Source organism: Oncorhynchus mykiss, chromosome 16 (genome assembly GCF_013265735.2).
Source record: "Oncorhynchus mykiss isolate Arlee chromosome 16, USDA_OmykA_1.1, whole genome shotgun sequence".
In the NCBI taxonomy this organism is placed as follows: Eukaryota; Metazoa; Chordata; class Actinopteri; order Salmoniformes; family Salmonidae; genus Oncorhynchus; species Oncorhynchus mykiss.
This window is the reverse complement of record NC_048580.1, coordinates 5,106,771-5,119,270: the sequence shown is the minus strand read 5'-3', so window position 1 is coordinate 5,119,270 and position 12,500 is coordinate 5,106,771. Positions and strand designations below refer to the sequence as shown.

Sequence of the window (12,500 nt, the reverse complement as noted above, 5' to 3'; positions counted from 1 at the left end):
AGTTAATTAAAAAGTTTAGTTAATTTATCTCCTGAATTATCACTAAAAATATTACACTGAAAAACCAATGCTTTGTTAAACTGGACAATTTGCTGTGTACCGTATACAACACACTGCTGGTTCATACTCCCTTCTATTCTCCTACTCTCTGCTCAATAAAATCACAGAAAATACTACTTTGAAAGACAGAAATCATGGCAAAAAATATAAATTGTCAGTACTGTATATGTCAAATGATTAAGGGAATACCAGACACATGTACTGTACAATTATCCCCCAGATAGGTACTGTTTAAAATATTCTCACACCTATCTTTTTAAAAAAAATTAATGGATCATATTACTCAATCTCTCGTTGTTAACGTTTAAATACTGAAGCATAAACACTTCATGGTAAGGCACTATTTAAAAGAAAGAAAAACAATACAATGAAAAATTCTTTTTCAGAATCAAAAGGGTTCTATAAAGGGTTCTAAACCGTCACACGGAACCCTTTCTTTAAAAATGTTTTAAAAATTAGGATGGTTTCTAGCTGGAACTCTTTGCCTTTACAAATAATTATTTCAGAACCCTGTTTCCAAAAAAAGGGTTCTTCAGATGAAAAGGGTTCTTGGTAGAACCATATTTTTTCCTAAGAGTGTGTCAAGAAGTACTGTCCCAGAGGAAAACGAGGTTGTTATTGCTGTTGTACAGTGCTGACATCATGTCAACCCAAAGATCTTTGTCAGTTACAGTGCACAAGCACAGTCACCTTTTAAAAGGCACCTTGGTGCAGGAAATGAAATTTACACTGAATGCTGTCCTGGGGATATAACTGCCCAGGTGTAGAACAATGGAAACACTACACAACGTATTATAATGGTAACCTGAGCTTTAGAGACATGGGCGGTGGGCGCCGGTCCGTTTGTTGACACTTGTTCTACTTTCTGTTTGACCGATCTCATTTTGATTGTGTTTTAGGGTTAGGATTTCAAATGACACACACAAAAACCACGACATAGGCTCTCTTCTGAGTCTAAAGATTATTATCATTATAATTTTTTTTTTTAAATGTGTTTTACCTTTATTTATCTAGGCAAGTCAGTTCAGAACAAATTCGTATTTACAATGACAAACCTACCAAAAGGGGATTAAACAATAAAATAAAAATGTAGGACAAAACACACATCACGACAAGAGAGACTCCACAACACTACATAAAGAGAGACCTAAGACAACAACATAGCATGGTAGCAACACAACATGACAACACAGCATGGTAGCAACACAACATGACAACAACAGCATGGTAGCAGCACAACATGGTAGCAACACATGACAACACAGCATGGTAGCAACACAACATGACAACACAGCATGGTAGCAGCACAACATGACAACACAGCATGGTAGCAGCACAACATGGTAGCAACACATGACAACACAGCATGGTAGCAACAAATGACAACACAGCATGGTAGCAACAAATGACAACACAGCATGGTAGCAACAAATGACAACACAGCATGGTAGCAACAAATGACAACACAGCATGGTAGCAACAAATGACAACACAGCATGGTAGCAACACAACATGACAACACAGCATGGTAGCAACACAACATGACAACACAGCATGGTAGCAACACAACATGACAACACAGCATGGTAGCAACAAATGACAACACAGCATGGTAGCAACACAACATGACAACACAGCATGGTAGCAGCACAACATGGTAGCAACACATGACAACACAGCATGGTAGCAGCACAACATGGTAGCAACACATGACAACACAGCATGGTAGCAACACAGCATGACAACAACAGCATGGCAGCAGCACAACATGGTAGCAGCACAAAATGTGGTACAAACATTATTGGACACAGACAACAGCACAAAGGGCAAGAAGGTAGAGACAACAATACATCACGTAAAGCAGCCACAACTGTCAGTAAGAGTGTCCATGATTGAGTCTTTGAACGAAGAGATTGAGATAAAACTGTCCAGTTTGAGTGTTTGTTGCAGCTCGTTCCAGTCGCTAGCTGCAGCGAACTGAAAAGAGGAGCGACCCAGAGATGTGTGTGCTTTGGGGACCTTTAACAGAATGTGACTGGCAGAACGGGTGTTGTATGTGAATGATGACGACTGCAGTAGATATCTCAGATAGGGGGGGAGTGAGGCCTAAGGGTTTTATAAATAAGCATCAACCAGTGGGTTTTGCGACAGGTATACAGAGATGACCAGTTTACAGAGGAGTATAGAGTGCAGTGATGTGTCCTATAAGGAGCATTGGTGGCAAATCTGATGGCTGAATGGTAAAGAACATCTAGTCCCTCGACAGCGTCCTTACCTGCCGATCTGTCTCCGTAATCTAGCATGGGTAGGATGGTCATCTGAATCAGGGTTAGTTTGGCAGCTGCGGTGAAAGAGGAGCGATTACGATAGAGGAAACCAAATCTAGATTTAACCTTAGTCTGGAGCTTTGATATGTGCTGAGAGAAGGACAGTGTACCGTCTAGCCATACTCCCAAGTACTTGTATGAGGTGACTACCTCAGGCTCTAAACCCTCAGAGGTAGTAATCACACCGGTGGGGAGAGGGGCATTCTTTTTTACCAAACCACATGACCTTTGTTTTGGAGGTTTTCAGAACAAGGTTTAGGGCAGAGAAATAGCTTGTTGGACACTAAAAAAGCTTTGTTATAGAGCAATTAACATAAAATCCTGGGAGGGGCCAGTTGAGTATATGACTGCTTCATTTGCATATACATAGATGAGAGCGCTTCCTAGTGCCTGAGCTATGTTGTAGATGTAAATTGAGAAGAGCGTGGGGCCTAGGATAGCCTTGGGGAACTCCGTTGGTGACAGGCAGATGTTTTGACTTTACACACTGCACTCTTTGTGAGAGGTAGTTAGCCAACCAGGCCAAAGACCCCTGAGAGACACCAATTCTCTTAGCCGGCCCACAAGAATGGAAGGGTCTACCGTATCAAATGCTTTGGCCAAGTCAATAAAAATAGCAGCACAACATTGCTTAGAATCAAGGGCAATGGTGACGTCATTGAGGACCTTTAAGGTTGCAGTGACACATCCATAACCTGAGCGGAAACCAGACTGCATACCCGACAGAATATTATAGATGTCAAGAAAGCCAGTCAGTTGATTGTTGACAAGTTTTTTTTCAACACTTTTGATAAACAGGGCAAAATAGAATCTAATAGATTAGATCAAAAGGGGATTTTGTCAACTCATTGTTTACTCAGCTGACTAGACCAGAGAGTGTTATCAGCCTGCTGCACTCTGAAAAAGCCAATTTAACCCATTTCTTAATCAGCATCATTCTGTGAGTTGAGTGGACTTCAAGAATTTGAGCTAATGTTTGTTTAAAGCCTGTTGAGTCAATTTACAAATTCATGTTTGCCTTTGGAAGGCAACACCGTACGATGGTTCAGCTATATGCCCAAATGTTGACTAAACTCAACCTTACGATTGATTGTACGTTGAATCAATAAACTGAATTTGAAGAAGCTTGTTGAGTAAAGATACAAATGTATATTTTCTCAAAACCAATCAAACCACGCCCATTATTATCATATTTCCCAGCATGCTCTATTGCATTGGATTTGTTTCAACACCATGTACATTGATTGGCTGATTAATCCTATGCTACACAAACATAAATAACAGCTATTTTTTTCTAAATTAATCAAATTTTAGCAAATTTTCCCGTTACTAAGATGACTGTTCCAGTTTATATGATTTAGGTAGCCTAACTAATCACTTTCCCCCATGGCAGTCATTCTCAATGCATGTTGATTACAAGTTTCTTAAAAAGTACCTTGAAGAATAAACTAAAAGAGATAAAAGTTCCAGTTGTTGGATATTCTAACTCTGGCTGCATTCTAATAGGAATTACACATCACTTTGCAAGCCAGAATAATGTAACTTGTAGGCTTTCTGTGGCCTGTAAACCAGGAGTTTCAGACCACTGTGTTAGGGTGTAAACCAGGGTGTAACTAGGCCCTCAAAGAAAGACCTTTTGATGTATGTATTGTCTGTATACAGAGGTCATCGTTGTGTTATTGCCCTCATGGCTGAGCAGGCAATTTCGAAGCTTCAATGTTTCAATCTGCCTTTTTCCGCCTTGCAGAAAGCCTTTGTTGAGCTTAAATGAGTACTTAATCAAGGTAAAAACAAGTATATGTTATTTTATAAATCTCATAAAAATGTATCTGATGATGTATGCATACTTACATGGGGCCCTTATTGATCGTGTCCCAGATTTTATAATTTCTAGGCATCTGGATCGATGATAGACTTTCCGTCAAAACCATGTTGATGAGTTAGTTAAGAATTAAAATGTGCTTTTTTTTATAGGAATAGGTCCTGCCTTTAGTTAAATAGTAGAAAACAAATAATTCAGTTCGACATTCATTGCGGTCTTCGACGATGGCGATATCGTCTCTCTGAATGCGTCTGCCGCTGTATTGAAGTCTCTGGGTGCAGTTTATCACAGTATCACTACGCTCTGTATCAGTGTTCCACAATTATAAAAACCCTATTGCATAAACTACCGACCACGTCTCACTTCTCCGTTAACCTTCAGAAATACAAGCTATCAGATACGATCTCAGGAATTACTCATTCTAGAGATCCCTTCCAGAGATCCCTTCGAGGTAAATCTGCCTTGAGCTATTGTGCACATGGCTTGTGGAATGGTCTGTGAAGCAGTCCAGATGGCTATGTGAGGACCTTCTTAAGGAAGAATTTGTAAATTTTTTATGATTCTATGATTGATCTTATGTTTTTTTTTTAGGGGGGGGGGGGGGGTGTTTGTGTTTTTTCGCTGGCTTATATATTTGAATGTGAACTATATATTTGAACTAGACCCATGTCTTCTAACTTGCTCCAGATCGTTGCTGTAAATAAGAATGTATTCTCAGTCAACTCACCCTGGTTAAATAAAGAAAACTTTAAAAAAAATATATTATTCATAAAGTTTAATTTCACACTGGGGAAATATGCAAATAAGGTAGCATAAATTCTCAAGTTGAATTGTACGATTACACTAAAATTCTAAATTGAGTGAACATACAGTTGAGCTTGAAAATGTATGTTTGGTTCAACTACAGTTCAAATGTCAAGTAAACTCACAATCCTATTGCAGCTGGTTTAACAAATAGATTCCTCTGTCTGTTCTCTCTCATGCTGTAGGATTTGTCGAGCAATTTATCATACGACAATGCTCCTCAATCATGTACAGCGCTCACTTATATGAATTAACAAATGAATCAAATGAATTACTGTGTAAACAAAGGAATTCTTCTGTCTCTCACATGTGACTGCTGTAGGAGTTGTGCTCAAACCCCAAATTCATTGACGATGGAGCCACCAGGACTGATATCTGCCAAGGAGATCTGGGTAAGCATATTTCACAAAGAGAAGGGGCGTTGCTGTAAATACTGCTAATCCCAAGATCCTCCTCCCACTAATTCTGGCTTTGTGTTCACCAACAGACAGTGAAGGAGACTACAACATATGTTTGTCTACAGATATATTGCAGAAGAGTATAATCTTTGTCTGTAGATGTATTAAACGTAGGGCATATATTTGTTCTGTGATGTATTACAGTTTTGTTTTCGATCGCTTTGGGGCCATTTTCACAAGTATGTGGTGCAATTTTCACAATAAAATTTTCGTAGTACAAAACTCAAAACAGATCATCAAAAAAGCTAATTTTCTATTGACACACTTCCACAGTCACTTTTCCACAAAAATTCATCAGTGTTTCATCTAGAAATCACATTGAAATACATATAAAGGAATTGCTTTTCACAATGCTCACGTTACCTATGATATGATAATCTTCTCATTTGAATGGCGCTGGAGGAGATGGCTACCATTTTATGGGCTCCTAACAATTGTGCTATTTTGTGTTTAGTTTTTTTTTGGCGTTGTTTTTACATAGTGATTCTGCCACCGTCTCTTATGACCGAAAAGAGCTTCTGGATATCAGAGCAGAGCAGCGATTGCTCACCTCAGACTGGACAAAGATTTTTTATTTAACGAGTCGGACGCGAAGGATTTACTCAAGATACCCGACCAGGCCCAAATACCCATCATTCACATGAAGAGAAGACGCCATTACAGAGGAGGCAGGTCAGGGTGCCTTGTGAGAATTTGTTGAAGAGGGGGTAACTCGCCTCTACCATCCGTCCTTTTGGCCAATGTGCAATCATTTGAGAATAAACTGTATGAGTTCCGTTCAAGACTATCCTACCAACGGGACATTAAAAACTGTAACATCTTATGTTTCACCGAGTCGTGGCTGAACGACAACATGGATAACGAACAGCTGGCTGGGTTTACGCTGCGTCAGCAAGACAGAACAGCTGCCTTCCGTAAGACGAAGGCTGACGGTCTGTGTCTATTGGTCAATAACAGCTGGTGCACCAAATCTAAAATTAAGGAAGTCTGGAGGTTTTTCCTCGCCTGAGGTAGTGTATCTCATGATAAGCTGTAGACCACACTATTTACCAAGAGAGTTTTCATCGTTATATTTCATATCTGTCTATTTACCACCACAAACCGATGTTGGCACTAAGACCGCATTCAAAGAGCTGTATAAAACTATTAGCAAACTATTTACATTTGCCTGATGTAAAAATAATGTATTGCCTGATATGAAAACAGGGTAATATACTGTAATTGACAGTACTGTAGCGTATTACATTCAAATGACAATTTATTAAGCTGTTTCTTGTATTTTCTGCTATTGGTTTAAACGGGTTGTTAAAACAACTCAATTGAGAAGATATCATTATGTAGTGTTTTGATGACTAAAATCAATTTTCTCGTGATATTTCACAGTAAACGTATATTTTGGATCGATGATTGTGTGGTGAAGAAAACAAAATGAATGCACAATAATATTATTATGAATATGAGTTGCAAAGTGGCGTCAGTTTCGAGTCTCAAGAGTGTTAAAACTTCAAACACATACTTTATGAAAATAACACCAACTGTTGTATTTACTCTCCTGTGTGGGGTTCCCTCCCTGTCTTGTCAATATCGCTGAGATGTTTCCACTGTTACGGGTTTGCAACTGTGACCAAACAGGATGTTTGTTGTATGCGGTAATCTGGTAGAACCAGACGAGTGTGTCTCTGAATATTGCATACAGTACTACAAGACTGGCACACGTATAATATATATATATATTTATATTTATGTTTTATATATATATATATAATATGTGTGTGTGTGTGTGTGTGTGTGTGTGTGTGTGTGTATTACAGGGGACTGTTGGCTGCTGGCTGCTATTGCATCACTGACCCTGGACGAGAGAGTGCTGGCCAGGGTCGTTCCTCCTGAACAGAGCTTCACTGACCGCTACGCTGGCATCTTTCACTTCCAGGTCAGGGGTCAGGGGTTAGGGGGTCAAAGGTTTTAACATCTAGTTTTTCCCCAATCCTCAACACTCTCCATTCTTTGACATGTACATATTGTTCATTGAGCAAACACTCTTATCTTGAATTCAACTAAGGTAGATAAAACAATCACATACAGTATGTCAGTCATTGCTAGTGTGAGAAAGACAAGTACCCATGTTTTTCCAAGATCCTTAGTGAATTTTCCCTTTATTTTATGTCATAGGGGAAGTGTTTTATGCCTACTTTACACCGGTGGAAGTTAGATCGTTTCTAGGTTTAGAGACGGTTGTAGTGTCCAGTAATGCTTTCTCCATGTTCTGCCATGTGATTCACTCTCTTTGTGACACGTTGAGACATTCTATGGAATGTTGTCTGTTGTGGTCCTCTTCAGTTCTGGCAGTTTGGTGAGTGGGTGGACGTGGTGATTGACGACCGGCTGCCCACCAGAGATGGAAAGCTGCTGTTTGTTCACTCAGCCGAGGGCTCTGAGTTCTGGAGCGCCCTGCTGGAGAAGGCTTACGCCAAGTAAGATACAGCACCATAGTTCATACATGGTTTATGCTAAGACACAGCACCATAATACATACATGGTTTATGCTAAGACACAGCACCAGGGGCGGCAGGGTAGCCTAGTGGTTAGTGCGTTGGACTAGTAACCAAAAGGTTACAAGATCAAATCCCCGAGTTGAAGGTAAAAATCTGTCGTTCTCCCCCTGAACAAGGCAGGGGGCACTGTTCCTAGGCCGTCATTGAAAATAAGAATTTGAAAGCAAGAACATAAGAATCTGATGGGCACCAGAATTTCTTAATTGACTTGCCTACTTAAATAAATTCTGAATAATGATGAGACACAAATATTAAAAAGTGCTGTAATTTCTAAACCGTTCACCTGATATGGATGAAAATACCCTCAAATTCAAGCTGACAGTCTGTACTTTAACCTCATAGTTGTTATATAATTTCCAATCCAAGGTGCTGGAATGCAGAGCCAAAACAACAACACACTTGTCACTGTCCCAACACTTGTTGGACCTCACTGTGTCACTGAATATATTGTCTGTCTCTGTCTCAGGGTGAATGGATGCTATGAGTCTCTGTCAGGTGGCTCCACCATCGAGGGGTTTGAGGACTTCACAGGAGGGATAGCAGAGATGTACCAGTTGGACAAAGCTCCTCCTCACCTCTTCAAGATCATGGAGAAGGCTCTTGGCCTGGGCTCTCTACTGGGCTGTTCCATTGATGTAGGTCGGACTTAGATATTTAAATGGATTGATTGATTGATTTAGATACTAACATCACAATTGTTTATTTTTTAGATCACCAATTCCTATGAGACAGAGGCAGTGACAGCTCTTAAACTGGTGAAGGGACACGCATACTCTGTCACCGGTGCTGAAGAGGTAAAGTGCCTACATATCACAGTGTCCACACTGTACCAGCACCATTTACCCCAGGTTCACCTATATTTCTGATGGGCTCTAACCCCAGGCTCATCTGTATTTCTGGTGGGCACTAACCCCAGGTTCATCTGTCTTTCTGATGGGCACTAACCCCAGGTTCATCTGTCTTTCTGATTGGCTCTAACCCCAGGTTCATCTGTCTTTCTGATGGGCTCTAACCCCAGGTTCATCTGTCTTTCTGATGGGCTCTAACCCCAGGTTCATCTGCCTTTCTGATGGGCTCTAACCCCAGGTTCATCTGTCTTTCTGATGGGCTCTAACCCCAGGCTCATCTGTATTTCTGGTGGGCACTAACCCCAGGTTCATCTGTCTTTCTGATGGGCACTAACCCCAGGTTCATCTGTCTTTCTGATTGGCTCTAACCCCAGGTTCATCTGTCTTTCTGATGGGCTCTAACCCCAGGTTCATCTGTCTTTCTGATGGGCTCTAACCCCAGGTTCATCTGTCTTTCTGATGGTTCTAACCCCAGGTTCATCTGTCTTTCTGATGGGCTCTAACCCCAGGTTCATCTGTCTTTCTGATGGGCTCTAACCCCAGGTTCATCTGTCTTTCTGATGGTTCTAACCCCAGGTGCATCTGTCTTTCTGATGGTTCTAACCCCAGGTTCATCTGTCTTTCTGATGGGCTCTAACCCCAGGTTCATCTGTCTTTCTGAATGGCACTTCTACCTTTAATGTCTTCCCTTGACTGTCCTACCCTTTCAATAAAACCACAAACATATGGTGGAAAAACACAGTACTGAGTGTGTTAAATAAGACCACGGGCCTAAGTGAGTCCTGTTCTCAATCCAGGTCCATCTCCATGGAGACCCGGTCCAGCTGATTCGCATCAGGAACCCCTGGGGACAGGTGGAGTGGACTGGGCCCTGGAGTGATGGGTGAGGGAATGATCATGACTTCCAAGCAGCACACTGAAACAGACTACAAGACCAACAAGCGCTACAGCCTGGTCCCAGATCTGTTTGTGCTGTCTTGTCAACTTCAATGCTCATTGTCACCAAAGGAGTTGGCAAGACAGCACAAAGAGGTCTGGTACCAGGCTACGATATGCCCACTGTGTCCACAAGGAAGACCTACACCAAACAATATTGAGAGTGGAAAACTGCCCTACCAAGCACAAAGGCAGTAATGGCTAAATTGGTCCAAAATGAGTCATTTTTTGCTACATTAAATACATGTTTAATCACGTGGACAAGTATCCTGCCTCTATTGTATTGTGTTTAGGAGAAAATGGAGGTCATGTTAGCAGTAACTGGATAAGGTTACTGTGAAACTAAAGTAAATAAAAACCATTTTTCTCAGTTCCACGCTATGAGCAGTTACTGCCGTTTTGCTTGGTAGTGTAGAATATCTCTGCTTACTGCACAGACCATGATCACCTGTAAAATCTCCCTCCACTATTACCATGATCACCTGTAAACCGCCCCCCCCCCCCCCCCACCCACTATTTACACTGACTGCTGGATCCCTTTGATCAGTTCTAGTGAATGGAAATATGTCCGTCCCGACGAGAAGCTGAAGCTGGATCATGTTGCTGAGGATGGGGAGTTCTGGTAAGTCGGCCACTGCCCCCTGGGGACGGGCACTGTGCCATTAAGAGTTTTCCTTCTCATAATTGATGGCACTGTGCCATTAAGAGTTTTCCTTCTCATAAGTGATGGCACTGTGTCATTAAGAGTTTTCTTTCTCATAAGTGATGGCACTGTGTCATTAAGAGTTGTCCTTCTCATAAGTGATGGTACTGTGTCATTAATTTTGTGACTAGGCGGCAGTATTTTCATTTTTGGAAAAATAACGTTCCCGTTTTTTCCAAAACTGAAAATACTGCCCCCTAACACCAAGAGGTTAACCCTCCTGTGTTCCATCCCAGTTCTGTTCTTTACTATTAACTTTCCTGTGTTGGCTCCATTACCTGTCAATATTACTGAGATATTTGAAGAAAAATAAGTAGTAGGATCCATTCAGAATTGTTCTCATCTATTTGCATCTCTCTGGCAGACAAACATGCACCCTTTAAAAGACTTTGAGTAAAAAAAGAGAACAAATCCTTGGTTCTCTATAGAACTTTCAGATCTTTTTTATGATGAGAAATCAGGCCAAGACTAGAGATACTGACTCTGTAGCTGATTGGCAGCTTTTCAGGCAATTGTGAAGTACATGTTCATCCTCGATCAAGAAAATAAAATCTAGCTACTTACTATGTTCTATCTCAGACTCTGCTGGTGATCCGTCTAAATGTTGTACAACATTTAATGCACTGAAGCGTAGAAAGTCCTCTCCTTCCCTGCATAAGAAAGTTATGTCAGACTCTGGCATGATTACTGAGACATGTAAGATAAGTGATGCTCTGGATCAACGTCTGATCTCGGAAGGCTTTTTGTCGAAATGAAACGGTGGTTTGATAAACCGAGTGCCTGTCCCTCTCCTAGACTCTTAGTTGTTTCGATGGAAGTTCAACCTTCTAGTGAATCTTTGTCTTCATTTCAACAACATTCTACTTGTTCTGTTCTAAAATAATACAGCGGATGTAACGTTCAAAGAACGTTACAGAACCAAGGTCAGAAGGTGACCCCGGGGCTGATTTGCTTGATCCCTTCTTGCTGCAGCTTTCTGCTCTTGTGATTGCAGAATCATTCTGCTCTTGTGATTGTAGAATCTTTCTGCTCTTGTGATTGCAGAATCTTCCTGCTCTTGTGATTGCGGAATCTTCCTGCTCTTGTGATTGCAGAATCTTCCTGCTCTTGTGATTGCAGAATCTTCCTGCTCTTGTGATTGCAGAATCTTCCTGCTCTTGTGATTGCAGAATCTTCCTGCTCTTGTGATTGTAGAATCTTCCTGCTCTTGTGATTGCTGCATCTTTCTGCTCTTGTGATTTCAGAATCTTTCTGCTCTTGTGACTTCAGAATCTTTCTGCTCTTGTGATTTCAGAATCTTTCTGCTCTTGTGATTTCAGAATATTTCTGCTCTTGTGACTTCAGAATCTTTCTGCTCTTGTGACTTCAGAATCTTTCTGCTCTTGTGATTTCAGAATCTTTCTGCTCTTGTGATTGCAGAATATTTCTGCTCTTGTGATTGCAGAATCTTTCTGCTCTTGTGATTGCAGAATCTTCATGCTCTTGTGATTGCTGCATCTTTCTGCTCTTGTGATTTCAGAATCTTTCTGCTCTTGTGATTGCAGAATCTTCCTGCTCTTGTGATTGCAGAATCTTCATGCTCTTGTGATTGTAGAATCTTCCTGCTCTTGTGATTGCTGCATCTTTCTGCTCTTGTGATTTCAGAATCTTTCTGCTCTTGTGATTGCAGAATCTTTCTGCTCTTGTGATTGCAGAATCTTCATGCTCTTGTGATTGCTGCATCTTTCTGCTCTTGTGATTTCAGAATCTTTCTGCTCTTGTGATTGCAGAATCTTCCTGCTCTTGTGATTGCAGAATCTTCATGCTCTTGTGATTGTAGAATCTTCCTGCTCTTGTGATTGCTGCATCTTTCTGCTCTTGTGATTTCAGAATCTTTCTGCTCTTGTGATTGCAGAATCTTCCTGCTCTTGTGATTGCAGAATCTTCATGCTCTTGTGATTGCAGAATCTTCATGCTCTTGTGATTGTAGAATCTTTCTGCTCTTGTGATT

The 12,500-nt window shown here is 40.9% G+C and overlaps 1 protein-coding gene across 2 annotated transcripts in view; it reads left to right on the top strand.

Annotated features, from left to right (window-relative positions):
• LOC110491224 (calpain-2 catalytic subunit-like) overlaps positions 1-12,500 on the top strand; it is a 40,188-nt gene that overhangs the window by 1,880 nt on the left and 25,808 nt on the right. For both annotated transcript variants that reach the window (XM_036945995.1, XM_036945994.1), the window contains exons 3-9: positions 5,336-5,405; positions 7,283-7,401; positions 7,809-7,942; positions 8,490-8,658; positions 8,734-8,817; positions 9,669-9,754; positions 10,355-10,429. In XM_036945995.1, coding sequence (XP_036801890.1) covers positions 5,336-5,405; positions 7,283-7,401; positions 7,809-7,942; positions 8,490-8,658; positions 8,734-8,817; positions 9,669-9,754; positions 10,355-10,429 — 737 coding nt within the window. The remainder of the gene's footprint in view (positions 1-5,335; positions 5,406-7,282; positions 7,402-7,808; positions 7,943-8,489; positions 8,659-8,733; positions 8,818-9,668; positions 9,755-10,354; positions 10,430-12,500) is intronic.